The following is a 27209-nucleotide window of genomic DNA, read 5'->3' as shown; positions in this document are numbered from 1 at the left end:
TAGGTATGTACTTATTTATTGTATAGAAGTTTTATCACATATAAATATTCCAATATTACAAAGGATATTATAGTTATCATGCCTAACTTTCTCAGTATATTTCTACTTTGTTTAAAAGGCTTCTTTAACAAAATTCCATTCTTGATTAAATGTATCTGTTCTGTATGTTCGCCTAATTTTCGGAACATTATGTCTAACTGATGTATCTTGTTCAACATCATACCAATGATCTGTACCAACAGTTTGGTCCAAAAACCTTGTACTATTAATTGAAACGCCAATCCAATGTCTTTTATACCAACCATCAAAGCCACTACAAATTACACTTGTTCTCGATAACTCACATAAATCTGCTGCATTTAACAAGTATATACTTGCTGCAACACTATACTCTTCCATTATTGGTTCTTGAGTATATGAACTATTGTCTAATACTGATTTACAAGACAAGCCAACTTGCATACCAATTTGAAACATTTTCATGAAAGGGTTTTTGCTATAAGAACTTTGTTCAGTAGACGTAATGTCTCTTGTAGCAGAGTCCTTATAACCTCTACTTTTCATTTTTGGGGAATAGGTCAAACTACTTTCTATAGCTTCAAAATTCTCATTTTCAACCCCTACTTCATTAAGATCTTCCATATTGGAATATAAATAATTATCTTCTAAACGCAGTGGTTGATTGTATTTTAAGGAGACCGAAGATAACGGGGAGGCAACCAATGGTATCTGTAACAAATAATATAAGTATTGTATTGATGGAGGAGCATTCCAAACCGGATGTGCTTTTAGCATACCACCATTACATAGTAAGATATTACAAGCTAGTGCTTCCACATGATCTGAAAAATATAAATCTTCACCAAATTGGGATGTTCTATTATTTAAAGAAGAAGAACCACTTCTTAATTCAATATTATTCTGAAATCTGGAGTAACGCTGTAGGTTTAATCTTGCCAAATTCTCGTATACATAGTACATATAATATGCAATTGGAGGGTTATCACCATTCGCTACCCAATCTTTTGGTTTTACATCCGAACTAGTAAAATCCTTCCAAATATAATCATCTGAATGTTCAACCAACAAATCAATTGAACAAACTGTACTTAAAAAGAACTGAAGTTTAGTATCATTTATGTTCTTTTCAGAAAATAATGGCTTGAAGATTAAATTTAAATAGTCTCGAAAGTTGTTAACAAGCTTTTTCTTGAATAACTTAGTGTAGTTTCTTGATAATTGAACATTCCAACGGATGTTATAAGAAACTAAATTCCATCTTAATACCCAATGAGAGAATTTTGTCCACCAATTATTTTCATGATTAATAAATTTTTTATCATCGAGCTCATTAATCATTTCTTTGTTTTCATAAAATTGAAAATCTACAGAAATTTGTGCCAAATGATACTTGTTTTTCTCTAAAATATGGATGACATTTTTAATAAATAATTCAGCTAGATATTCTCCTTCCATAAAATTATCAAATTCTAGGAATATATGAGTCAATAAGAGGTATCTTATATGAAGTGGCTTGAATCGTTTAGACAAATGACTAATATTGAAATTTGTATTGGAAAATAAATGAAGTGTTAAAAGATAAACGTCTCTATACCATTCCAAAAAATAATCATCGATAATTTTCAAACCTAAGGATAATGGATTTTCATTTTCTTTACAGCCAATACTAAATATTTCCTGTAAGGTAAATTGTTCATTAAAGTTATTTTTAAAGACAATTCTATTAGGTTCACTGTTTAGCTTATCCCAAATGAATTCATTTAATTGTTTTTGTGAAATACATCCCGATAATAATAGATTTCTATCCACTTTTCTTGTATTATAAAAGTCTCGATAAGGAACTTGTTTATTTTGAAGAATTTCTGACTTAACGTTTAAATGTTGAAATAATTCAAATTTATCTAATAAATATGTCAACCTTCTTTCGGCAATAGAGTTAATGTCATGAGATTGAATCATTTCAATTATATATCTAAAATCTTTCTTAAAGTCATTAAAAGTTGGAATTTGTAATATTGATTTTTTCAATTTAATCTTTTGTTTTAACTTCGAATTTGTTTCCAATGCTATATTATGATATCTCAATCTGTCATTATAATGATCTAAATCGAAATATTCACCAGTATAATGCTTTGAACCAAATAATTTGTGTTTTTGAAACTTGGCACCGTAAGATGTGGATTCAAAAAATTGGTTTCCGTCATCATATTTTGATGGTAAATAGAACCCTTTATCTATGTTATCTATCAAAGTCCCACTTGTTGTTTTAATCAAATTCCATTGTGAATCGTCATTTACGACATTGGTATATCCATCTACAGAACTATTGTCTGAAGGTATCTTAGCTAGATCATAATTAGAATCATCATCAAATTGTTGTTTATGAAATAGAGCCTTTTTCAAATTGAGATCTTGGAATCTCTTATCCTTTTCAAATTTCCAAAACTTTGGTAAAGGTTTTGGATACATAAACCAATTATCGATATCATATTTAATATTATCTTCCGAGTCTTGTAAAGAATTGATGATGTATTTATTTCTCAAAAGTGCTATTTTCTCAAATGGGTTTATATCTAAACTATTATTTTTTTTAAATTTATTTTTCAGCATTTCTCTAAATACGGGGTCATCATCCATTTGGAAGGCTGCATTATTATCTGCAGAAGATACGGTCGATGTGGATAAGTTAATTAGAGATTCATTTGGGGTTGATGACGACATATCTGAAGATCCGTTGCCTGAAGAGGGTAAAATAGTATTTGGGTTTGGTTGGAAAGTATACATCGGTGAGCCTAATAGCATCTGTTTATCAAAAGAAGTTTTTAAGGATATCATATCAAGATCATCAATTGATAATTTTGATTTATCTGATTGTACTTTCAATGGCTTTGAATTATTAATATTTTCATGTTCAAGATTTTTCTTATGAGTTGAGGCAAATATTTCTTTTTGATTAATAAACTCTGCGAGTTTTTTTTCCTCCTCAGCATTTTCTTGTTCTTTATTAATCGATTGATTCGAATTATAACGATCTTGAAGAGATAATTGCTTTATTCCCGGTAATATAACATTATCTTCGTAACTATCAAATAATAAGGAAGGTCTTCTTTGAACATCTCTAAATCTACGATTCCCATTTATATGATGATTGTGATGATACTCTTCATTATTATCAATTTTATTATTGTCTTGGGTATATATAGTATCTTGTAATTCAATCATAATGCAAGTAACTTTAATAATTTTCTATTATAAATCGACAAAAGTAAATAAAGTAGGAAACAGTTATTAATCGATTAGTTTAAATTTAAATAGATATTACCAATATATATGTCTGGTTTCAACTCCTAAAAATCCACTATTCTAGTTCTGACAGGATCTATGAGTGGTCAGAGCTATTTATTTCATTAAAACTCTAAATCAAAAAAACAAATAAACAAACAATCAAACTAAAACTTGCAAATATTATGATTAATTTGATCAAAATTTTTGTTTAATTATTTTCGTTTTTACAGATAAAAAATACTCAGCTATCATATATCGATCTCTTTTCAATCGTCTGTTAATTTCACTATTTTTTTCACCCCTGTAATTTTGCAAATTATCTAACTACTTGCCTCAACGAATTTCACTTCTCGGTTTCGTCATTTTCAAGCTTGATTGGTGCTAAAAACAAAGAAAACTCCGAAACTTGTCCGCATCGGGTTGTTCCGCAGGAATGACGCAGGAGTGGCATATTGCCTTCTGATTACTAAGATATTGACAAAAGTAAAGTTTGAATGCATAAAAAGTTTATCTATATATGATCTAGGATTCTATTTTAATGGAAAAAAAATTCCATTGGTTGGAAAATATTAAAGTCTGATTAACTAAATTTTGGACATTTTTTTGTCTAGAAAGGTAAGCCAGGGCATATCCTGACACTTTGTTGTATTCATCAAATATATCAAAATTTCAAGGCATTAGAGTGTTATGAAGTATAATTACGGGAGTTTTTCTCTATCTATATTTGTAATTGGGGTTACTTTTATCACACCTTCCACATAATATTCATATATTAAAGATACCCCTTTATACTGCATTCTATACTAATTCATAAGCAGAATTTTCGCATTAGTTAAATGTATTCGAATTTCTGTTAATAAAATATATGTTAGAAAATAGTACTCTCTGTCATAAGTTAAATGAATACAATAGATTTTGCTGAAGTCCCAGTAAAACTATGTTCACATACATTACATGCTTCTACCGTAAATCCTTGAAAAATACGCACCCAACTGCCTTATTCTGTTGTTTTCTTTTTTTTAATTACATCTTACAAAAATCACGTACATTATTACATTTAATTTACAGTATTTTCTTGTACATATGTTTTTATTATTGATCACTATAAGTTACAAAACCCACCCATGTTGTAGATTGTATTGAACTTATTCTCACCTACAAGTTGCTGGCTACAAATTATACACATATCTAAGCAACTGCTAGTTACATACTTGTTAATATCCTATTGATACACAATCTCTACTAGTTAGCCAGCATTACTCAAACTGTGCACTCCTACCCTTGTAAGTAAGTTTATAAACAGACCAAATTAAAGTAAAAATGGAAAAAGCTGGCGTTGACCTTTGAAAAGTATTTAAAGGCCAGCTTTTCAGACTTAAGACATAAATTTATAGTTCTTTTATATAGTTATTTAGTTTAAGAAAAACAACAATTATATTCGTAAGTTGGAAGGATTAACTGGTGTTAAGTTAATAAGATTGTTAAGTTAAGTTTTGGTAGTTACTATTTAAGTGTATCGTACTTCTAAGTTGGTTTACAACAGTCAACAATAACACAGGGCGGTTAGTGTAGTGGTTATCATTCCACCCTTCCAAGGTGGAGACACGGGTTCGATTCTCGTACCGCTCAAAGCTCGTATGGCGCAGTGGTAGCGCAGCAGATTGCAAATCTGTTGGTCCTTAGTTCGATCCTGAGTGCGAGCTTTTTTGCTATGCCACATAGTGTGAGCTATTTTAGTCACCTGTATAAACCAGGATCACGTGATAACGGAATGAACATGTAGATTAACAATTAAGTGAATCATGAACATAAATTCTATTTAAGAATCTAAAGCTAAAAGAATAAACTAGAGAGTTAAGGTAGAACAAAGAGGTAATAACCAGAAAACAAAAAGGACGAAATACAAAAGATGGAAGTGTATAGTGAACAAATAGGAACGTAATAATAATAATATTTAACTTACATAGGCTCAAGTATATAGTTGTATAGTTTAATAAACAGTTGGTATTAAACTGGCAGCCAAAAAGATATACTACTGGAATTAGCAAAGCTTAAAATTGTTACATTATATTGTAAATGGTTCTATGTAGGGTTTACTACAGTGGATATTAGGTTCAGCGGGTATAAACTGTTACCCGGAGTGTCACTTATTAGGATGTAATGATAAATAACTTCCTATTGATCTGGTATATAACTACTGATCTATTTACTTCACTAGTTAATCACTTGTTTGTTGTTCCTCTTGAACATCAAGAAGATCTTTCGTCGACCTATAGTCGCCTCTTATATACCTTTACCCATTGGTGGCCCAACCAATACATCCCGAACCGATTAGCTCCCAGTTCTCTCCATCACTCCTGGACTCACGTTTACAACCGTTCGTCCACTACTATGGTAAGTAGACACCTAGGCTATAGCCCCTTGTCATCTTTTAATAACGACACGTAGCTAATACATCTGTAACCACTGGTTACAATGCGTCCCACTTGTGGCTGGCCGCTCCACAAGTCACGCGATTACCTCAAGCCCATGCGAAGACTTGGTAATCCCTCCAAGATCCCTACATTCTACCATATTCCATATTATAATGAGGATTGACAGCTATGAATTGGTTTATGAAATATTTTAATATTCTGAAGGTTCATCATACTTATTCCACTTAACAAAACGATATATTTTTAAATTAACCCCTGATTCCAGCTAAGTCCCAGGAAAATTCCAGAGGTTTATAGACATTTAGTAGTTAAAATTGATTAATCAAAGCTATATCTGACTTTGAAGTACTACTGACAGCAGTAATATTCAATAAGAACATTCCAAAGACATAAATTGCAATCCCAGCGATTAGAGTGGATATTGAAGTATGAGAGTTTCCCGATTGGGTAGTAGATCTTGTAATATGTAGTTCTACTAAAATGTTACTTTCGAACTAGTTATTATTGTCTAAATTAAATTAAACAAAAATGTCATTTATAACTCAAGCTGCTATTACTTAAAGATTAATTTATTATTTTTAATATTAGAGTCCAGTAATAGTCAAAAATTGGTTCTATACTAGGAATAATAATTTAATAATGGCAAGTCACCGAAAAGAATATTTTTTTTATTATTAAAGGGGCATCTAGGATTTATTAGAACTTTATTTATCGAGTCTTCTTATCACGAAAAATACATATATTACTATAATCTAATACTCAATACAAAGTGTGGATAATAAGGTTAAGAGCCAAACCAGACTGAAAATGGTTAAGTATGTGGCACGAACTCTATTTCTATTAAGAAAACACTTTATTTTCTTACAATTGGTATACATTATAATAACTTCAATTATTTCGCGATATGATACTAAATGCTTAGTTTTTCTTAAGGTAAGTCTACTTAAACTGTATATCTAAACGAAATATTAAGCAAAGCAAGAACACAAAAATGACACGTTTTTACTTTAGTGCTTAAAAATATATAGAAAAAGTAAAAACACATTTTAATGCGATAGAACAAATTAGGATATATCATATTTTATACCTAATTGAAATATATTGGTGTTAATTAATACCTTGATCAGTTTCGTTCTTCTTACACAAATTGGCATTTCGTGTTTCGTTTCGTCCATGTTTGACCCGATTAGATTTTGGACGATTAGCTAAAAAAACTTCTCCGGACTATTAGGGCAAAAAGCATCTAACATAGTTGAAACTGATTTGGCCAAGATAGACAAGAAAGTAAGTAAGCAGAATACTCTGCCAGGTGACATTGTAGTTGTCAAATATACTATGAATACTATTTTTTTTACTTAATTACTATTGAATCACTAAAATTGTGTTAAGTTGTCTCAGAGAAGTACAAGTGACACAAAATAAAATAAGTTGAAATTTAGATTCCCAACATAAACTTAATATATATGCTCAACTTTTAAACATTCTATATAAACGTTCTATATAATCCCTTAGACAGCATTCTGCAGTACTACTCAACTATATAATATCCTGATAACCAGCATATTTTTCGCGCCAACCCTAAAAGCCCAGGGTTATTTCAAATTCAACCCGGGCTCGAAAAACGCGTTTTTTTTCTCTACAAATTACGCGCCAAGACGCGTCACGGAATTTCTCCCTATCCTTGAATTTACGCGCCCTAGTTTCACGCGTAGCTACGACATTTTCTAGGTACTGCTTGTAAGTAATAGTGAAAAAAAAAAATAGTTAGCTTCAAAGGAGGATATAGAGTATGAAGTATGCTTGTTGTTAATAATTAAATATATATATATATTATATGTATAAATATTTATTTAATTTTTGAGGTTCATTTGTTTCAAAATTATTTAACCCTGGATCAAAAGCGTGCATTAAGCAATTTGACAAAGTCATATATATATATATATATCTATCCATTAAGAACAATTATGAGTGAAATTATTATCACCCAACAACAAAATACTTTGGACTCTACTGATGATGATAGAATATTCAAACTACAGGCCCCAATAACTATTGCAATTACAACAGCTTCTTCAGAAAATTATTCGGATTGTGATTCTACTAGTACTACCCCTACTCCATTAGATCTGAAAAAAGATTCGGTTTCAATTGATGATCTTATCATTAATACCGATAAAAAACAATCAAAAGTTTATTTGACTCCAGAAAGCATAAAGAATTGTAATAGTAAGTTGAAATCTGTCGAGCCGGTGAATTTTTCTACAAATAAGAAAAGATCTTTTGAAGAATGTGCCAATGACAGCGACGAAGTATGCATTAAAAAGTCCAAAAGTCTTAAAGAAAATTGGGATGATCTGGATTTAAAAGAATCTCTTGACATTAAAATGGTAGTTGAATATTCAAATGATATTTTCAATTATTTATATCAAAGAGAAGTAGAAACCATCCCTACTTTAAACTATTTAACAGCCATTGATTCAGAATATTACATCAAACCTGCCATGAGAGCCGTTCTTGTTGATTGGTTAATTGAAGTTCATGAAAAATTTAATTTAACTACAGAAACATTATTACTAGCCATCAATATAATGGATAGATTTCTATCCACAAATAAAGTCACCATGTCAAAATTACAATTATTAGCCGTGACATCTCTTTTCATGGCAGCTAAATTTGAAGAAGTTAAATTACCAAAATTGGCTGATTACTCGTATATTACTGATGGTGCTGCCACTCAAGATGAAATTAAAATAGCTGAAATGTATATGCTTTCTTCTTTGAACTTCCAAATTAGTTCTAGTAATCCATTAAATTTCTTGAATAGAATTTTGAAAACCGATAAATATAATTCAAAATTAGCTCACATGGGGACTTTTATTTTAGAACATTCCATTTGCTGTCATAAATTTGTCGATATTAAACCTTCGACGCTTGCTGCTTTATCAATGTTTTTGGCAAAGCATATTTTTTACTCTACATCAAATCAATCATCGAATATCAAAGCTTCTGTTGTATCTAAAGAGGATACAAAAAGAATTTGGAATGAAACTGTTAAACATTATAGTGGTGATATTGATATTTTAAACGATACAAAGTTTCAAGAATTAAGTAAGGAACTGATTGAAGAAATTGCTTTTCCAACTACTGATTTATCTTCGTTAGTTATCAAATACAAACAATCCTCTCGTGAAGCAGTATTTTTCGATGTTCTTTATTGGTGTAGAGATAGATCTGCCGATGAATTTAAAGGTTTATTCGATTGATTTAATAATTTTTGAATCTTGCATACACATTTACCTTACGCATACTAATAATTATTCATTTATTAATTCTTTTGCTTTAGCATATCTTCGCATTAAGAAGGACAAGTTATGGTTCATTTTCCTTCTTACACGTTCATTTATTTTATTTATACATTAATTTGTAGAATTTTTTTTTATTCTTTTTTTTTTTTTTTTTTTTTTTGTAATTTTCATAATAGTTAAATCAATAAATGCAGAAATGTTATTAAATTTATAAAGATGTACTTTTTTTTATAAATATATATACATTTTTATAGAAATTAATAAGTAAGATAGTAGATTTAGAGTCATAAGACAAAAAAAATATCATAAGATATTTTGAATTTTAAAAACTTACTTTAAGAATATTAAACAAAATAGTACTCAAAATTTTGAAAAAAAAATGAAACATGGAGCAAAACGTAATGTAAAGATAGAGTTGAGAGAATAAAATCGTGTAATTGGTGAAGATAAAATCTCGTAATACGTGACAATAAAAAAACAAACAAACAAACAACAAAACCCAAACTAAAAACAACAACCGGAAAGTGAAAATATTTTAAAATCATGACATCTCATAAAGCTCAATTATATCGCAACCAACCTTTGTTGCTTCTCTAATCCAATTGATTGTAATCAACGAAGCTCCATCAAACCTCTTAGATCCATATTTCTTGATTAATTCCGGATGAATGATCGGACCATTAATATAGTTAATAATTAATTGAACAATTGGCTTTAATTGTTCTTTAGTATAACCACCAGAATAATGTATTAAGTTATTGTCCCAAGGACCCCGTTTATATAACTTTCTAGCTAAAAACATGGAAGCTGCCGCACATATAGATGGTGCTTTATCGAACAAATTAAAATCGATTATTGTAATTTCTAAAAGAAATTTAGCAATGGCTCTTGTTTGAACATGATAATCATCAGCTTTAGATATTCTTCTTAAAAAATTCATTGGATTTGGATAATTTAATTTGAACCCAAGGATTTTTAAAATAAATTTTTCTGAGTCTTTTATTTCAGAAATTGTACATGCCCCATCAGTTTCAATGACAAAGGATTTTATACTTGGTGAATAAACCTCTTCATATTTGGATGCAATAAATAATGCCGATGTTCCCACTAATTGTAATTTATCAATAGGAATGATTTGTTCTGATAAAAATCTATCCATTATGTTTATTGCCAGATATAACGTCTCTGACAATAACATAAATTTATAATGAATTTTTACCATCCAATTTATTAACATATCTCTATTATTTCTAATATTGACGTTGCAAAGGATTCTTTCTTTAATTGGTAGTGTCGTGGATTCAATTTCAAATAAATATTTGAAAATATCTTTAACATCTTCACTAACCATCAATGGATCATCAAAATCATCTTTATCCAAATCTGTCCAACCTATATCATCATCTTTATTCACTTTATCATCAACTTTTTCAGCCTCATCTTTAATTGTTTCCTTTAGAATTCCAGATATATTAATTGATGGCTTTGATTTTTGTAAATACTTTAAATTGATATTTAAATTATCCGATGAATTAGTAGATATGATGGCCAATGATCTATTAGATCGTTTTCTATTTGTCAATGTTTCTGAATTGCGATCTCTGGCTTTGTGGGATCGTAAGATACAAATATTATTTTCTTTATTTAACTGTTCATTATCAATAGAAGACTCTAAATCCTTATTACTTATACTTTTTACTAAACTTGGTTTTCTATTCAATTGTTTATTGGTAGCCAATCTATTCAGATATTGGAAATAAGGATGTTTCTTCCTTTCTGATTCTGAGTTTAAATTATTTGGATTCCATTCAATATCAGGATTTGAATTTGTTTGTTTAAAGGATAATGTTGGTTTAACAAATAGTAAATTTTGATCTTCTTTACAAAACTCATAGAAAGTCTTTCTATTTTGTTGAACTGTGGTCTTGGTTATATCATTTAAGGCCATTCTATGGGTATTAGCATTAGTCTGATTTTTATCACTTGCATTATGATTTTCATTTTCATAGAACCTAGTTCCTGACATTGGAGATGCTATTGAGACAGTCATGATTGGGCTATTGATGTATATATGAGCTTATCAGCTTTTCAGAAAAAAACACTTTCTTTCTTCAAATATAAAAGATTCTATCCCTAGTTTCTAGATTCTCAGTAGTTCCTGGTACTGAGTTCCAGTATTGATCTAGTTTGTACTTTTATTTCTAGAAATTTTTTTTCTATTTTTTTTTCAATTCTTTTAGACTTTATAAATAAGGATAAGCCAAGTGAACTTTATCAATTAGAAAATAGGCTTGAAATATATTTAAATGATGATTTGGAGATCAGAATTAAAGAGTTTTCGGAGAATTTTCAATCTTGGAAGAATATTACAATACCCAAAATGAAATGAAATTGAAGATGTTGTTGCTTTTTCCTAAAGAGGATACGACAGTGTAAACGACCTTTGTGGCAACTGTCCTAATCGGGCATTCTTATTGCCAGCACCTGATCGGGTAACACGCCGTGTATCCAATTAGGGAAATCTGAAACCAATTCTGGGTAAACAGAAACAGAGCTCATCGAATTAAATTGTCCTAATGCGATATATACAATCCATTTTTGGTTATGCTAGATACACCCCTTTACCGCATTCTGCATTGAGTTACTAGTTTAGGGATTTTGAGTGAATTCTGACATCCTAATGAGGTCGTATACTTGATGATACTATACAAATATGGAAATTAGAGTTATATTGATATACAGATTCGGAAATAGGTCCACGTATCCCTATATAGCAAATTCCAATATAACCGAAGGCACACATGGAATAGGAAATACAATTAACGAGATCTAGTGGGAGATCTGAACAGGTGAATCATTCTTATCTTGCTTGTCGGGTATTTTTTTAGCAAGTGGTGTTGAGGTTAATGCTTGTTTGTTTAGATTATAATCTGGATTGGCAGTTGTCTGATTTCCTGGAGAGAACTTGTGGTTACTGGTTGAGCCATTCTGTATAGTGGGGTAGAGCATGCAATCCATACTATGGAAAATAATATGATAGTAAAAAACAAATATAGTGATTCATGTCAGTCATGCATTTCCTTCAAAAGTATATATCTTTGAATCTGTTATTTTATTTTTTTTATTTTTTTTTTACTGTCAATGACCTATTAATGATATTTGTTTAACTAAAATACATTCCGTATATGAAACTGGGGAATCAACGTGTTCAATTTAAAGGACACATCAATTATGACTAAATAATGGGATATACTTTCATGGATCATCTCGTGTAAAAAATTGATATGCACTTCTCACCACAATGTTGTACAAGATTTAGTCTAAACATCTTTGCAATGATTATTTAGGGTTACGATTAATGAGAGGTAACCTTCTTCCTATCTTCATAAATTAAATATATTCTTAGTAGTTGCTATAAATTACAACAAAAGCAAATTACAACAAATCGATGACATTATATATTATAGATAATTTAGTACTCTTGAAATTACAATATTAATTCGATTTGGTAAAGATAAATTTAGAGAGGATACGTTTTTCTAGACATATAAAGTGTTTTTTTTTTCCACTTTTCTTTTAATATTATTTATACGTAGATAAATTCTTTATACATTCGTTTTGTATAATATAATATGAACTTTTTCGAAGGCTGAACAAATAACGTAATCAAGTGATTTAAAGAAATTTTATATTAGTAGCATTTATTATTCAACATCTGACCCAATTCTGTATAAATTGTATTTGATGTGTCATGTTAGCATCGGCTACGTATGCAATAATTTTCCAAAAGGGGAGTTTCATAACTAAATAAACAGTAGGACTAGCATTATGCCCTGATTTTTCAACGTTGCAACAAACAACAGGATATCTTCTTACCTTTTGTTAAGATTTTTTTGTTTTCTTGTCCTCTCCCCCTTTCTCTTAAGAGCAGAACCTATCGCCTTTTTCTTGTGGGATCTAGCAAGTTGTAACAGCTGTGAAAAAGTAATGTTCAAGTCATTGAAATTTAACAGTAATTCAATTTGCATCTTAGGTGGTGATACATATATCAAGTCAAACATAATATACTGCTCAAAAGTGAGATATTCCATAACATATGGCAAAAAACTCACTGCGACTCCGTCATATCCATTGTTGCTAACTAAGTCTCTCCATCTTTGTGCGATACTTAGCCTTATATTTCCTCCAAATTGCTTCTCTAAGAAATTTTTTAAACCGTCGAAGGTGTCGAACTTGTAATCTGTTTCAGTCCACCAGTTGGAAGCTTCACCTGCTAATAATGCAATTCCTATTCGTATTTTCCAAAATTCATCTTCAACCTTCAATTTTTAAAAAATAAATTTACAATTGTTTAACCATGCCACATAACTATTTAATGATAATACGTCACTAGTACCATCAAAACGAGGTTTGCCTCTAATTATCTCTAGTATTAGTAACGATTTTTCAGTAAACTCTATATCTGTGCCGAACTCAGGTACTAAGGTTGTATTAGTATTAGTAAAACTTATTGCCATTTCTTTGGATGTAAGATCAACAGTAGCACGATGTATAATTTCTTTTAATAAATTTATATGTGTAGACTTCGCGATTTCTTAAGTTTAGATAATAACAATGTAAAACTCTAGCGAAAGAAGTAGATTAAGTTATACTATGCATTAATTCTTGATATAAGAATATGGAAATTGCCTGGGCTTTAAGTTGAACGATAAAATTGATTTATTTCGCTGAGTAGAGTATCTCTCTTAAAACTTACCCCCTGTATAAGATCTGAGAGATAATTATATCAAGTCCTGGTTCCATTTAGTAAACTATGCTTACATCATCACTTTCTAGCTTGCCAATTGAAATATCTTGTAATTTCATAATCAGAATTGTTTCCGATATGGCCTTCGCATATCCTTTATTTTTTTATTAAATGGCTACTAATAAAAAATATTTAGTAGTCTGTGATTTATATAATCAACCTGAATCCATAATAAATTATTATAGGAGGAGATGAACCCTGTATTAATCAATAAAGTAATAAAACTAAGTAAAATCAATCACGTGACTAGGAATGTTTTGGAAAAAATTGATACTCGCGGGGTTCGAACCCGCGCCTCCGTAGAGACCAGAACCTCATTCTGGCGCCTTAGACCACTCGGCCAGAGTACCAACTCTATTTTTTATTATATAGTGATCTAGGTAGTATTTTACAGATAACTATAACCCTGATTATTCTTATAACTATAACTTACTTATCTTATTCTGTGTAATTCTATATAGATGCCTCATGGGCATCGCTTTATATACAAGCGAGTTTACGCGTCGCAACATGTTGACGCGAACGTCTCGGATTTAGTTAGGGCTTGTAAGCTCCTAACCCTTGACACAGTGTACTGACAGTATCACTATGTCACATTTTTGTTGGACACCGAGATGAATAACAAGGAAAAAAGGGGAGCCAATAAAAGATCTATGTATATTCAACGGGAACTGATGATGTAGTTAATGATATGAAAATCGGGACAAATATATGGATTATGGTGGAAGGATGTGTGATATCTTCAGGAGTTTAAACTTTGTAGTTTAATGTGTAGATATTTGAAAGAAAAGTTTATGTTGTTAAAGCTAGGAAGTTTATTTGTGGCCCATGCTAACATTAAGAAATGATATTAGCATGCATTTATTGTCATACCAGAAGATAGATACTGATGATTTGAAGATTTTACTGGGATTCAAGAGAGTTAGACATTGTTATACAGTGTTTAAGATGTAAAGACGATTACTTTTTTTTAGAAATATATAGTAAATACTATAACTAAAATGAATATATTTCTTAAATAGTGTTTTTCGATATAAATAGAAAAACACATTTTAAACAATAAGGCACGTGATAAAAAGTCTCTTATCACTTAATAGAAAATGATATAATCATATTCCGGCAGGTTTCACAAAGTTTAAATTAAAAAATGTGCATTAATATTCCTTGTTATAGGGAGTTTTTATCATTTAGTTTTGCTAGCTAGTCGGAGAATATTTAGTGTCTACAAATTTTTAACTAAAAATGTTGAGTTGTAATAGTAAAAAAAAAGGTTTTTTAAAACAAGTTTACTACAATATATATATATATATATATATATATGTATATATTTTCAAAAATTATCGTAATATAGATGGTAAGGTTGTTTAAATTATATAATTTTAGTGAAAAATGGTTTATTGTAGTATTCAATGGTTTGTGATAGATCTTTAGCCGAAGAAATCGATTAACAAAAATTCAATATATTCAATATATTGTGCTTTTTATATTTGTATAATAATGCTGCTCACAATTCTCTTTGTATAAGTGTTTAAAAAAGTTATTTCCTTACTAGAACTCTCATATAAAATTATTTTTGATATATTATTTTCAAAAACTCTATTCCTTGAGAAAAAAATTTCTAAATGTTGTCATGTTGGTGGTCCATTAATAACGAACTTACATTGAAGATACTTTTTAACAATTCTTCTGTGTTTTTTTAGTCCCTTTAAAATCCTACATTTTCCTTACAATACATTCATTCACCATGCTTGAAGTGCATCCCTAATACTAAAACAAAACATTACTGGGGAATTAGCAAATAAAATATATAAATTATGCACTTAGGAACAAAAAAATTCGATGTAATGAATAAAATGTTAAAATATCTCCATAATATAATTCACTTCAAAAACCTTTATTGCTTATATGGTCAATAGTATTCCATTTTTGAAAAGATTCACTTTTTTTGTCATGCGATACGATCTCGGAGTTCTTTCCTCTTTAACACTCAGATAGTCAGGTTGTTGGATGATACATTGAAACAAAGCACGCTTGATAACTCTAGATCCCTTTTTATTACAATGGAATAAATAAATGATAAGAATTTTTTTTCAAATACATTATCAACTTAGTATTATACAACACACCATAGATAAAAACATTATTCGCTAACACACTATTTTACAATGGGTATCTGTCAAGAAGAAGATCTAGAGTCATCAAACGTTGAACAATTTAATAAGAAATTTCTAGAAAATAAGTCTACGTCTTTTTTAATAAATAATCATCATGAATATGAAAACCATCCTATAAACTATATCAACAATAATGGGATGCTTTTACCCCAAACATTCTTTGATTCACCTTCGAGTATTTTTGATAACTTACTACCTTTTAGTAATAACCCAAGCTCATTCTTAACAGGCAGTAGGAAACTTCCAACTGATTCACAATTTGAAAAGTGTAAGAAATTAAGTGGATTGTCTGTATGGGATACTTCAGGTATTTGGAATTGTTTATTCCCTAAAAATACGCCCTCTGACGAAATCAATCCACCATATACTAATCCTTTCAAAAGCAATACATCCAATAACAATGAAGGTAACAGCATTAATAAGTCTCGATTTTCTACCCATTGGGAACCAAAACTATTATCAGCTCCAAATAAAGAAGAAGTACTTGCCGATAAGAAACACGATTTAGGGTTGTTCTTCTCGAATTATAATGTTTATTTATCCTGGAAACTACATATGAAATCTCTAGAGAAAGATCTACTTGAGACTAAGAGAAAAGAGTTGATCAAACAGCAAAATAAACAAATCAACTTTCCAAACACTCCTGAAGATATTCAAATATTTGGATCGTCTTCTGCTACTGGAAATGACAATAAAAATAAAAATATTATCGGAACGTCACAGTCGATTAGTATGAATTCTACCAATGAGGGGAAACAGAAAATTAGCCTCTACAAGACATATTTTGACGATGGGACCGTTTCTGTTAAAACTGAAACTGAAACGACTCCTTGGAATACAAAAAAGACTACTAAAAATACCAAGGAAGAAACCATTCTTGTAGAAGATGACAACTCATAAATAAGCCAAATTCCTTTTATTTGTTATGCTCTTATATAGTTTCTAGAATTTATTTTGCCCAAAAACTAACCCATTAAATATTCCTTAGATTCCTCCTTGTATGTAAGAAATTTGTCCAACTCATTGTAATATGTTGTTTTATTTGTTTTCTTTTTTTTATATTTCATTTTATTAATTGGTTTAAGCGGCTATTACTTGACTTTTTAGAAGAAAGATTTACCCGGATTTTCGGACAAGTTCAAGAATTTGGAAAATTGAGATTTAAAATTTCCAATTCGATAATAATAAAAAGAATAGCCATACATAATTTTTCATCTTTAAAGTAACACATTTTTCTCAATTGAAAATCTTATCATTAATTAGGCTGTAATTATTGGAGATTTATATTATTCACTGGAGATTTCCCTGAATCAACGTTTAATTTCATATTTATCACTGACAAAAATCAGCATTTCCGTTTTATACCCTATTGACAATGTCCAGAAAACAAGAATATATTGCCAAATTAAAGTATCGTAATACTTTACCAGCTCCATTATTACCACCTAAATTAATGAAGTATACAGAAATTCCACAAGAACAAGTGGATTCTCCAGAAATAATTTCTTCTCTTTATACAAAAACGACTGTTTCTTCATTAGTCAATGTTGATAATGATTTGGGTTTGCCACTGGATTTAATGAAATTTCCAGGTTTATTAGATAAAATGGATACTAGATTATTATTTGGATATGAAGGTATCAAACTGGACCCAAAAGATAGAGTTCTGCTTAGAGACCCAAGAATGGATAGATTAACAAAGACTGATATTTCAAAAGTTAATTTCTTGAGAAGAACTGAATATGTGTCGAGTGTAATCACATCTGGTAATAATACTAACACTAGTACTAATTCAAATGGCATAAATAATAGAAAACGTGGTTATCCTGGAAGATCTAATGAAGATGATTTAGAAAATATATTAAACTCTTCACAAATAACTGAAAGAGTTGAAAATACGTTTAATTCTATTTCCAAAGATTTAAAAACATTGAAACATCCTGTAAAAAAAAATTTACATGCTGTTAAGACATGGTCGCTGTTACCGGATACTGCATCTATGGACCAAAGTTATTTCACTCTAAGATTAACAGGTAGTGCATTGTTGGACCCAAAGGAGAAAATAACTTTAAACTTATCCACTGCATTATTCAGACCAGTGGAACTGGAAGAAGATGAATGGATTTCAATGTACACAACTGATAAGGAAGGATCTAATATATTGGAGAATGAAGTAGAAAAGAAGATCGATGAAACATTAAATAAAGAAAATTCAGAAGAAGATAGAATTTACAAGTTTAAAAGACTAAGAGACTTTGATATGAGACAAGTACCAAATACCACTAACAGTGGGTCCTTTGGAGAACTAGCGTTGATATTTAATGATGAAGATAATATCGCATATTACAAACCACTACGTTCAAGAATCGAATTGAAACGTAGACGTGTCAATGACGTTTTAAGGCCAATTGTTAGAGAAAATAATATTGATCAAATAAATATTTCTTTAAGAAACCCAACTACACAAGAAGCTAATTCAAGGGATAATTTAAGGACTAGATTTGATCCAATTAATTTCCCAAGTGTAGATGAAGAATTTGACAATAATGATGATAATAACAATATAAATGACGAATAAATATTGAATTGAAATGATAAAAAATTATTCATATACTAACATATGTAGATATACTGTAACAATTTAAAAAAACCACATAGATATTTTGTATAATTATATAAAATTTTATCATAAAAATTCAATAAAGAACAATGATGCAGGACGTATTTCACTAGATCTTGTTCAAATACACATTTTTAATAGTATATTTCATTTTTTAATTAAAATCGCACCAGAATGCCAACCACCGCCTGTGATACCAATGCACTTATAACCCTCTTCTAGTTCGACTTTGGTAGGCTTTAAAACTTTTATGTTTCTTCTACCTTCAGTTTCACCAAGCATTGCTTGGGTAACAATATACTCTGGAGCACCTAGACCCAAACAACCACATTGCTGACTTTCTGTACCCCATGTATATATGTTACCTCTTTGACTTAGCCCAATTGTATGATAATCTCCGGCAGCTAATGAGATTATTGTTTCGCCCTGAATATCTAAATCTAGAGAAGATAAACTCGTATAATCAATAGTCCCATTACTAACTTTTAGCATATAGCTATGTTGATCAGTGAATATTGTTATTAAACTAAAACAGGATGTTATTTTTAATAGTCTCCCCTTAATATCTAGATCTAAAGTGATTGTTTGTCCATCCTTGTACAAATAAATCTGTTTACCAGAAGTAGTGATATATAGTACGGTATTGTCTTGTAGACAAGCAAAATCCAATATTTTATTGTCTCCTGATAATTCTGAAGTATTTGGAATTATTTTATAATTTGCAAATGATTCTGTAATACCTTTTTGAATAGAAGAACGAGAGCTCCATACTACCAAACCAATATTATAAATGTAAATACAAGAAAAATTCCAACCACAACCAATTTTCAAGATTGGATTAGTTTCTCTTGATGGGAGATCTTTAAATTCAATTTTTGCCCCAAAATCTGATGTTGGTGAATCCCATGAAAATAAAACATTTTGATCTGTTAATCCAATAAAATGACTTCTCCCAGAAGAAATAGCAATAAATTTTGGAGCATTTTTTTCATCAAAAAATGTAGCGACATCTTCTACTTGAAACGCAGCAAAACAATTACTTGTAAACATTCTTCTAATATGATCATTATTTGGAATGTACTGAGAAGAGTATTTTTCAATTTCTTCTAACTTCTGATAAATATTTGGATGCGGCTCCCCAATAGAAGCATTGGAAGTAGTGGTAGGGCTGATGCGTTGTATATTAAAAGATCCGGTAGTATTTACCAAACCTCGGCCAGGCACTCGAAGTCTTGGAAAAGAACTTTCCATATGAGAAATAAAGTCTCTAAATGGATCATAATCATGGTCTAAATCAAGAGGGCCTGGACCTTTATGGCCTCCCGTAAATGTGGATCCAGTTGAATAGATCTTTCCTGAAGAGGTTAATATTTGAAATGAGAACCCACCACTAGATATCTGAACTACGGAATTTTGTGGAGAAATAGATGTGGTTCGATCAGCAGTCGGGTCATTATTAAACCAAGGCACCTTGGTTGGCTTATTCACACCAAATTTGGATGATATGCCAACGTTATTGATATTAGACTGGAGTAAATTCGGATTTGAATTAGCTGTATAACCTAATCTCGAGTGTTTTAGACAACCCCACGTATAAAATGCTGAGTCATGACTTCTCTTGCGGAATCGCTCGTGCCAGTTAAGATCTGGGTAAGTATTAATGCAAATAGTTTCTGATACACTTTTATATTCCTCAGAGTTTTTTGATTGGAAAGGCTCATCATTAGTATGTTGCGTTCCAAATACCTTATGAAACAATTCATGCCATACAGTTGTAGACTCATCTTGACTTAGCAAATTATGAAAATATTTGTTAGTAAGGGAAAGATTCTTGAGATCATTAGGGGATAAAAATGGTAGAGTGCTTTGAACAATATCTGAGGGAAGGTCTTCAATATTAATTGTATCAGGATTCGTCTTTTCTGTCATTAGGTAGGGATACTTTAATTGTTGAATTAATAGGTAGTTCTGTTTATTACTAATTTAATTAAAATCAACTTAATTTTTATGAGAATATAACTAAATGCTTTGTTAGAATTTCTGATCCTTAAAAAGGATAGATGGAAAGGCACGCCACTGCTATTCTCCGAAGGACTGAAAATCTGGAGATACAAAATCTACAGGAAATCTAATATCTAAGAAGGTCTTCGAAGGATAACGTACTACTAGTAATAAATGAATATAAAAGACTGGATAATGAATACATAAATAAATAGATATCTAATGCAAGAAATATTGTAACTTGTTTGATCACAAGGGAAATAACTAATAATACATTTTATTGTAATTGACTCACAACTTATTTAAAATGCTTGATAGAATCTTTGCCATTTGGGTGAAGTTTTTTATGCGTAAATTTTCATTATCCAAATGAGCATTATCGGTAGATTGACCACATGGTATTTGAACAGCAGGAGCCTTGAACAACTTCTCTAATGTTCTTATACATGGAATAGATCCACCCTCGCGAACAAAAAGCGGTTCAATGTTCCAAGTGTTTTCAATTTCTTTACTAATAATCGAATAAGCATGATTTGTTGGGTCACCTAGCCAAGCGTCTGCTTCATTGACAATGTATATTTTGAGATGATTAGGTGAATTAAGAGATTTAAAACTATCTTCTAGAAATTTCACAAAGTTTTCTTTTACAGAATCCATAGATTGCTCAGGTACTAATCTGATTGAGACACCTATTGATGCAGATTTTGGAATAACCGTGATATTACCAGGACCACTCATTTCTAGTGTTGTGATAGATAAGGATGGTTTAGTCCATCTTGTAACAATTTCAGATAGGGTAACATTTTTTTCAAAATCTGCTATTTCCAATATTTGCTTCATTCTATCTTGTTCTACAGAACTTAAAGGCTTTAATGAATCATAGAAGTTTGGAATAGAAATTAGATTATTCTCATTACGCAATTTTGAAATTACATAAATCAGATCAGCAGCAGGCTCTACGTGTACACCACCATCAACACCGGAATGCCTATTTGGTTCATCACTAGTCACAGTTATCTTGGCATTGATTACACCTCTTAAACCATAATTCATACATGGATGTTTTCTGTCAATCCACGTAGAATTACTTAAAAGAATCCAATCAACTTCATCACCAATCAATGATTGAAGCTTTTCACATGCCATCTTTAAACCTTGAGAACCAGTTTCCTCATTGCCTTCAATTAAGAAATACACATCATTTGCTAGATTATTTTGCTGAAAAAGAGTAGCTACACTGTATATAGCAGCTACTATAGGTCCTTTATTATCACTAACCCCACGGCCTTTCATATAACCATCTTCACATGTCAATTCGAATGGAGCAGTTTTCCATAGATCCGGATCACCAGCTGAAATTACATCATAATGACCATACCAGATAATTTTTTTTCTCTTTTCCTCTTTAGCTTCTTTACAAACACTATTACTTTTGAAATGAGCGAATACTAAGGGATTTTTACCATCTTCTGTCGGTATCAACTGTGTCTTTTCTGCACCCATGTTAACGCATAATTGTTGAATGTGTACTGCACACCTTCTGGAAGCTAATAACTGAGAAGTGTCTTTAAATTGGGAGACAGTTTTAAATGCAACAAGCTCCTTAAGAGTCCTGATCATATCTTCTGTATCTAATTTAGCAGGCTGATAATGAGTCCAAGACATTGAACACCCAGATGGAGTAGTATGCATAGGATTACAAGATGGTTGATGTATACCTGGCCCGTATGGATTTTCATGTAAACAATCATCTAAGTTCCATATTGTCAATGAACCATCATCACCACCTGTGAGTAGATTCATTGATTTATAATATGAATTGTTACTTTTATTTTGCTCCATAATATCCGAGGTAAATACTTTACCTTGGTTTGGATTCCAAAACCAAGTCATATTGTCATGGAATAATGTAATACCTGATTCATTAATGGCAAATATATGATCTTTATATACAGATATTGAAATTATATCTGATTTTTCATTGGTAGCTAAGGCAGAGATTAACTGTTTTGTATTTAAATCCCATATCTTTATATAACCATCAATCAAACCACAATATAAAAAGGGAAATTCAATTGCCTGGGATAGAACACAATCTTTATTATCCATACCTTCATGCTGTAACTGTAATTTAATATTGCCATTAAGACCTCTATAAAACATCCATATTTTACTGAGCCCATCACCACCACCAGTAATGATATGTTCACAATTCTTATATAATTTTGAAACAGAACTTTTATCAGAAATATTTGTATCATGAATATGTAATTCATTTAATAATCTATTGCTATTGCTGTCTAATTTACAAATTGAATAAATGAAACCATTATGTGCATATTTAATGATATTTTCAGCGGGAATTTCAATAATGCAATTAGTTGCAGAAGTTATTGATGTTGATAAAGATTCCATGGATGTTGGATTTGATGTACCTGTTGGACCTTTGGAGTCGAAAAACTTATCATATCTTCTGTGGGGTAACTTATTCCAATCAGTTTCTAAGGTCGCTGAGTTTTTATTTTTAATTCTTTCAATAGTCTTATCTAAGTAAAGTAAACTTGCATCTTGGCAACCCAAAACTAACGTGTCTAATGAGTCTAAATAACGTAATGAGAAAATGTCACCAATATCTGTAATAGAATATATAGTAGCTAAGTCTTGAATTGTAACTGAACTACCGTTACTTACATTTTCATTTCCAATTGACCAAACTCTTACTAAAGAGTCTGCACTAGCTGAAAACAAGTAATTTTCATCTTCCGAACTAGTCAAATAAAGAACACTTGAGCTAATATTAGTTTCCAAAGATTGACCCAACTGAATAGTTTTGATTAAATTGTAGGTGTAAAGATTGAATACCAAGATTTTTGAATCTTGAGTACCTGCAAATAATAATCTCTTTTTAGGATATGCAACTAGTGATAAAATGGAATATTCATGGTTCCATTTATTTAAGAAAACAGGATTAATTAATTGCATCTTTTTCTTTTTTTTGCGTTACCTTATATTTTAGTATTCTAACTATCGATTAAGAAGAAAATAAGAGATGCATTCAATCTTTTTGATAGATAAGTACTATTTTATTATCCCAATAAATGTAGTATACAAGTAAAGCTTGGGTACAAAGCTATAGTATATGATGCTGAGTATATTTAATGGGAGTCTGAATATGAAGATGACTTTTCAATGCATAATAATTATCGCTGACGTCAAAAAAAACGTCCGAGATTATGACTATTTTATTTCAAAGATAACTGAAAGATAAACTGGTGATAAAAATAAAATTACGAAGAAATATGAAGAGAATTGAATAGGAAGAATTTTGTAATGTGTTTAGTGATGAGATAAACTAAATATAATATGTATTTCTATAAAAAGTAAATAAACTGTTATATGAATTTGATTTTCCTTTTCATTGGTGCCAATAAAATACACAATTTAATCTTAGTTAACCTTTATGGTTTGTAGCTAAATAATTTAATCTCAAGTTAATAATTAAAATCATGATAATTTTCTATGTATATATTTACATTTATTTTTTTTGTTCCATTTTTTTTTGATGATTTTTTTTTCAATATTCAAATTTCTAGAATTTATATAAGGAATTAAAAACGAAGTATAGAAAAAGCTAATCAAACAAAAAAAAACAATAATTCTTCTAAGACATAACAAATCAAAAAGAATAATACTCGTACAAAGGATAAGATGAAATTCACACAACAATTATTATTTCATGAATCAGCTATATCACAACTTACAAGACCATGGAAGAAATATCGTGATGGTTCATTATTTTATGGTGTCTCAAAGCAGGGTACTAAAAGACTACCCTTAACTACAAAACAAGGGAACAAGAATATGTATAAAGGTACAAGATCATCAGGTATTGGTAAGCATACCAAATATGGTGAGTATGTTATTAATTGGAGCAAGGTACGCACATTCACAGTACCAAAAATAATGAACACTTCTCTGAAACCTTTGGTAAGCTCCGATGTTCCTGAACTAAAACATCAATTCAAGAATTATCCAAAAGGTCCAATAGATATTAACCTATACTTTGATAAGTTGAGAGAATATGTCAGAGATGGTGAAGTTCCAAGTCCAGCTAGTGATATTAAATGTAGGATAGAAAGAGGTTGAGCATATTCAAAGGACATATATTTAAATTATATTCGATGAATTTAATATAATCTGAATGCTTTAAAATTGTAAATAGAAAAAATGCAAGGCTTCTAGATTTTTAAATCAAATAAAAAAAAATGAAAAAAGACACGTCAGTACAGTAATGATATTTTGTATACTTATCAGTGTATAAGTGTATATAATGCTATATTTTATAAGTTCTTAATAGAATATGAAATACTGATCAACAAGATATGTTCATCTTTAAAGAAGGTGTGTGAAGTAATTTATATGTAATTTACTGGCTTCTATTTTATTTTATTTTATTTTATTTTATTTTATTTTATTTATGTTTTTTTTTTTGACATCAATAATAGATATATAGGGAAGTATCAATAAAATAATAAGAGTAAAATTTTTTTTGAAAGTATAAAAAATAAGAATTTAAGATGAGAATGAGAAGAAAAGGAGGGGGATACTAGATAGATTCATTATGCAGTCATAATAATATTACAATGAATTAGAAATAGATAAAATGAAAAAAAATATTAAATAATTAAAAAGGAAAATTAATAAACAGGTGACTTTAGAGTAATTGTCTATTGGAATGCAGATGCAGCACCACCTAAAACTTGAGCCAACATACTTTGACCACCAGATTGTTGATATTCTAATGTGACAAATTCTAAGATGGCAAAAGCACCGCAGACACCAACAACCATACCAGCAGCTTGACCTTTCAAACCTAAAAATTCACCAACTGCAGTGGTTAAAGCCAACACAGCAGCACCGGTAGTTGATGCAGTAGGGATAGTCTTTTCTAATTCTTTGGCAATGTTTTGTTCTCTACGTCCAGTTAGAGTAATACCTTGTTCTTTGAAATCATTAGCAATATCCTTAGCAGAAGAACCGGAGATAGCTTGCCATTTTGAGGCGAACCAAACACCAGTGGTAGCTAAGAATAGTGGGAAAACAATGATAGTCAATGGTTGTTTAAAAATCATTGATTGAATAGATCTTGGTGGAGTCAATAATGATAATGGGAATGTTGGTACATAAAGATAGTTGTTAACTACTTCATAATGACCAATAATTTTACAAATAATATGACTTGGATCATTCTTAGCAATCAATTGAATGAAAACAAAGGCAATGATATGGATGAAAAATAAGATGACATAAGAGAAAAGAATCGATAAACAACCGATATTCAACAAACGGACTGGATACATATTATTCATACCTCTTGCTCTTGTTGATCTAATTGGTAATTCAATTCTAATGTTATGCAAATAAGCTACGGCAACCCCAACTAATATGCATAATAAAACGGAGGATAAGTTTGGTAAATAGTCTCTTGAGAATACAGATACAATATTACCCATCAAAGTTCTATGAGAAGCTCTTAAGCTTTGAATCAAGTTAATGATGGCACCTTGAGCTTCAGTAATAGTGTCATCAGAATCAGAAATAGCAATTTGATTGAAAGCTAAAGCATCTGAGACTAAAGTAGTGGCAATGACCACGGTGTTAATAGTCATAATACCTGAAACAAATCCGTAACCTTTATCGACGATTTCACATAAAAGAGTAGTAAAAATACCAGACCCAATCAATTGAATGTTTAGGTTCAAAATTTGGCCTGGTGACAAGTTAGAACCATAATAACCGGCGAAGATAAAAATGTTAGCCAAGATAATGTATTGAACAATAGCTAAAAATTTAGTCAAAGTTTGGAACAATTGTCTATCAGACTTAATTTTGAAATTGATATCAATCAATCTTAGACCAGCCATCAACTGTAAGATTAAAGAAGATGAAATCAATGGGAATAAACCAAATTCCATTAAAGTCTTAGTTTCAGAGGCAAAAACATTACGTAAGAAGAAGATTGGATCTTTCACGTCGATATGCTCTTTGGAGATAGAGGCCAATGGGAATTGACATAAGATATAGACCAAAGCAGAGACAAAAGTATAAATTAATTTATCATCGAATGGAATATTTTCATAAGGGAGTTCGATTTCTGGTAAAATGGATTGTAAAGGTTTAGCCAAATCAATTAAACGAAACCCAGCCATGGTAAGTTGTGTTTATGTTATGAGGTGAGATATAATAGGTTGTGCTGTTATATTAAAATAAAATAGAAAATGTAATATTAATTATTATACGTAGCAGAAAAAATAATTAAAATGCAAAACAAAAAAAAAATGAAAAGCGAAATGAATTTCGAGTCAAAGTAGGTAGTATCCAACACAGGCCTAATTGAATGAATCACTATTTTCTAAAATGTATGTTCGTGATATTGGAATCTTAATTACTATAATCAAGAATTATTTCTACCTTTTTTCGTTATTGTTATTAATTAGTTAAATCTTTTCACTCTTAATTCTTCAATTTCGTCTCGAGCGAGCCCAGAGATTTCTGGCAATA

At 30.3% G+C, this 27209-nt stretch overlaps 9 protein-coding genes and 3 non-coding genes across 12 annotated transcripts; 6 read left to right on the top strand and 6 right to left on the bottom strand.

Annotated features, from left to right (window-relative positions):
• Nucleotides 1–111: 111 nt before the first annotated feature.
• TBLA0C02680 (uncharacterized protein) lies at nucleotides 112–3243 on the bottom strand (the record flags this gene model as incomplete). Its single annotated transcript, XM_004179548.1, has 1 exon — nucleotides 112–3243. One exon carries the CDS (start codon nucleotides 3241–3243, stop codon nucleotides 112–114), a length of 3132 nt encoding a protein of 1043 aa, XP_004179596.1.
• Nucleotides 3244–4863: 1620 nt separating this feature from the next.
• TBLA0Ctrna12G lies at nucleotides 4864–4935 on the top strand. The gene has a single exon. It is a non-coding gene; the product is annotated as a tRNA-Gly (tRNA).
• Nucleotides 4936–4937: 2 nt separating this feature from the next.
• Nucleotides 4938–5009, top strand: TBLA0Ctrna3C. Its single transcript has one exon. It is a non-coding gene; the product is annotated as a tRNA-Cys (tRNA).
• A 2696-nt stretch (nucleotides 5010–7705) lies between these two features.
• On the top strand, nucleotides 7706–9004 carry TBLA0C02670 (uncharacterized protein; the record flags this gene model as incomplete). The annotated part of the gene is made up of 1 exon (XM_004179547.1): nucleotides 7706–9004. The coding sequence occupies one exon, from the start codon at nucleotides 7706–7708 to the stop codon at nucleotides 9002–9004; it is 1299 nt and encodes a 432-aa protein (XP_004179595.1).
• Nucleotides 9005–9587: 583 nt separating this feature from the next.
• TBLA0C02660 (cyclin family protein) lies at nucleotides 9588–11072 on the bottom strand (the record flags this gene model as incomplete). Its single annotated transcript, XM_004179546.1, has 1 exon — nucleotides 9588–11072. One exon carries the CDS (start codon nucleotides 11070–11072, stop codon nucleotides 9588–9590), a length of 1485 nt encoding a protein of 494 aa, XP_004179594.1.
• Nucleotides 11073–14121: 3049 nt separating this feature from the next.
• On the bottom strand, nucleotides 14122–14203 carry TBLA0Ctrna11L. The gene has a single exon. It is a non-coding gene; the product is annotated as a tRNA-Leu (tRNA).
• A 1815-nt stretch (nucleotides 14204–16018) lies between these two features.
• On the top strand, nucleotides 16019–16927 carry MPM1 (Mpm1p; the record flags this gene model as incomplete). Its single annotated transcript, XM_004179545.1, has 1 exon — nucleotides 16019–16927. The coding sequence occupies one exon, from the start codon at nucleotides 16019–16021 to the stop codon at nucleotides 16925–16927; it is 909 nt and encodes a 302-aa protein (XP_004179593.1).
• Nucleotides 16928–17402: 475 nt separating this feature from the next.
• Nucleotides 17403–18605, top strand: PAF1 (Paf1p; the record flags this gene model as incomplete). Its single annotated transcript, XM_004179544.1, has 1 exon — nucleotides 17403–18605. The coding sequence occupies one exon, from the start codon at nucleotides 17403–17405 to the stop codon at nucleotides 18603–18605; it is 1203 nt and encodes a 400-aa protein (XP_004179592.1).
• A 189-nt stretch (nucleotides 18606–18794) lies between these two features.
• On the bottom strand, nucleotides 18795–20576 carry SAF1 (SCF ubiquitin ligase complex subunit SAF1; the record flags this gene model as incomplete). Its single annotated transcript, XM_004179543.1, has 1 exon — nucleotides 18795–20576. The coding sequence occupies one exon, from the start codon at nucleotides 20574–20576 to the stop codon at nucleotides 18795–18797; it is 1782 nt and encodes a 593-aa protein (XP_004179591.1).
• A 363-nt stretch (nucleotides 20577–20939) lies between these two features.
• Nucleotides 20940–23630, bottom strand: DUG2 (glutamine amidotransferase subunit DUG2; the record flags this gene model as incomplete). Its single annotated transcript, XM_004179542.1, has 1 exon — nucleotides 20940–23630. One exon carries the CDS (start codon nucleotides 23628–23630, stop codon nucleotides 20940–20942), a length of 2691 nt encoding a protein of 896 aa, XP_004179590.1.
• A 726-nt stretch (nucleotides 23631–24356) lies between these two features.
• On the top strand, nucleotides 24357–24794 carry MRPL27 (mitochondrial 54S ribosomal protein mL41; the record flags this gene model as incomplete). Its single annotated transcript, XM_004179541.1, has 1 exon — nucleotides 24357–24794. One exon carries the CDS (start codon nucleotides 24357–24359, stop codon nucleotides 24792–24794), a length of 438 nt encoding a protein of 145 aa, XP_004179589.1.
• A 581-nt stretch (nucleotides 24795–25375) lies between these two features.
• SSH1 (Ssh1p) lies at nucleotides 25376–26857 on the bottom strand (the record flags this gene model as incomplete). Its single annotated transcript, XM_004179540.1, has 1 exon — nucleotides 25376–26857. The coding sequence occupies one exon, from the start codon at nucleotides 26855–26857 to the stop codon at nucleotides 25376–25378; it is 1482 nt and encodes a 493-aa protein (XP_004179588.1).
• Nucleotides 26858–27209: the final 352 nt, after the last annotated feature.

This window comes from Henningerozyma blattae, chromosome 3 (genome assembly GCF_000315915.1).
Source record: "Henningerozyma blattae CBS 6284 chromosome 3, complete genome".
Taxonomy (NCBI): domain Eukaryota; kingdom Fungi; phylum Ascomycota; class Saccharomycetes; order Saccharomycetales; family Saccharomycetaceae; genus Henningerozyma; species Henningerozyma blattae.
This window is presented reverse-complemented; position numbering and strand designations above follow the sequence as displayed.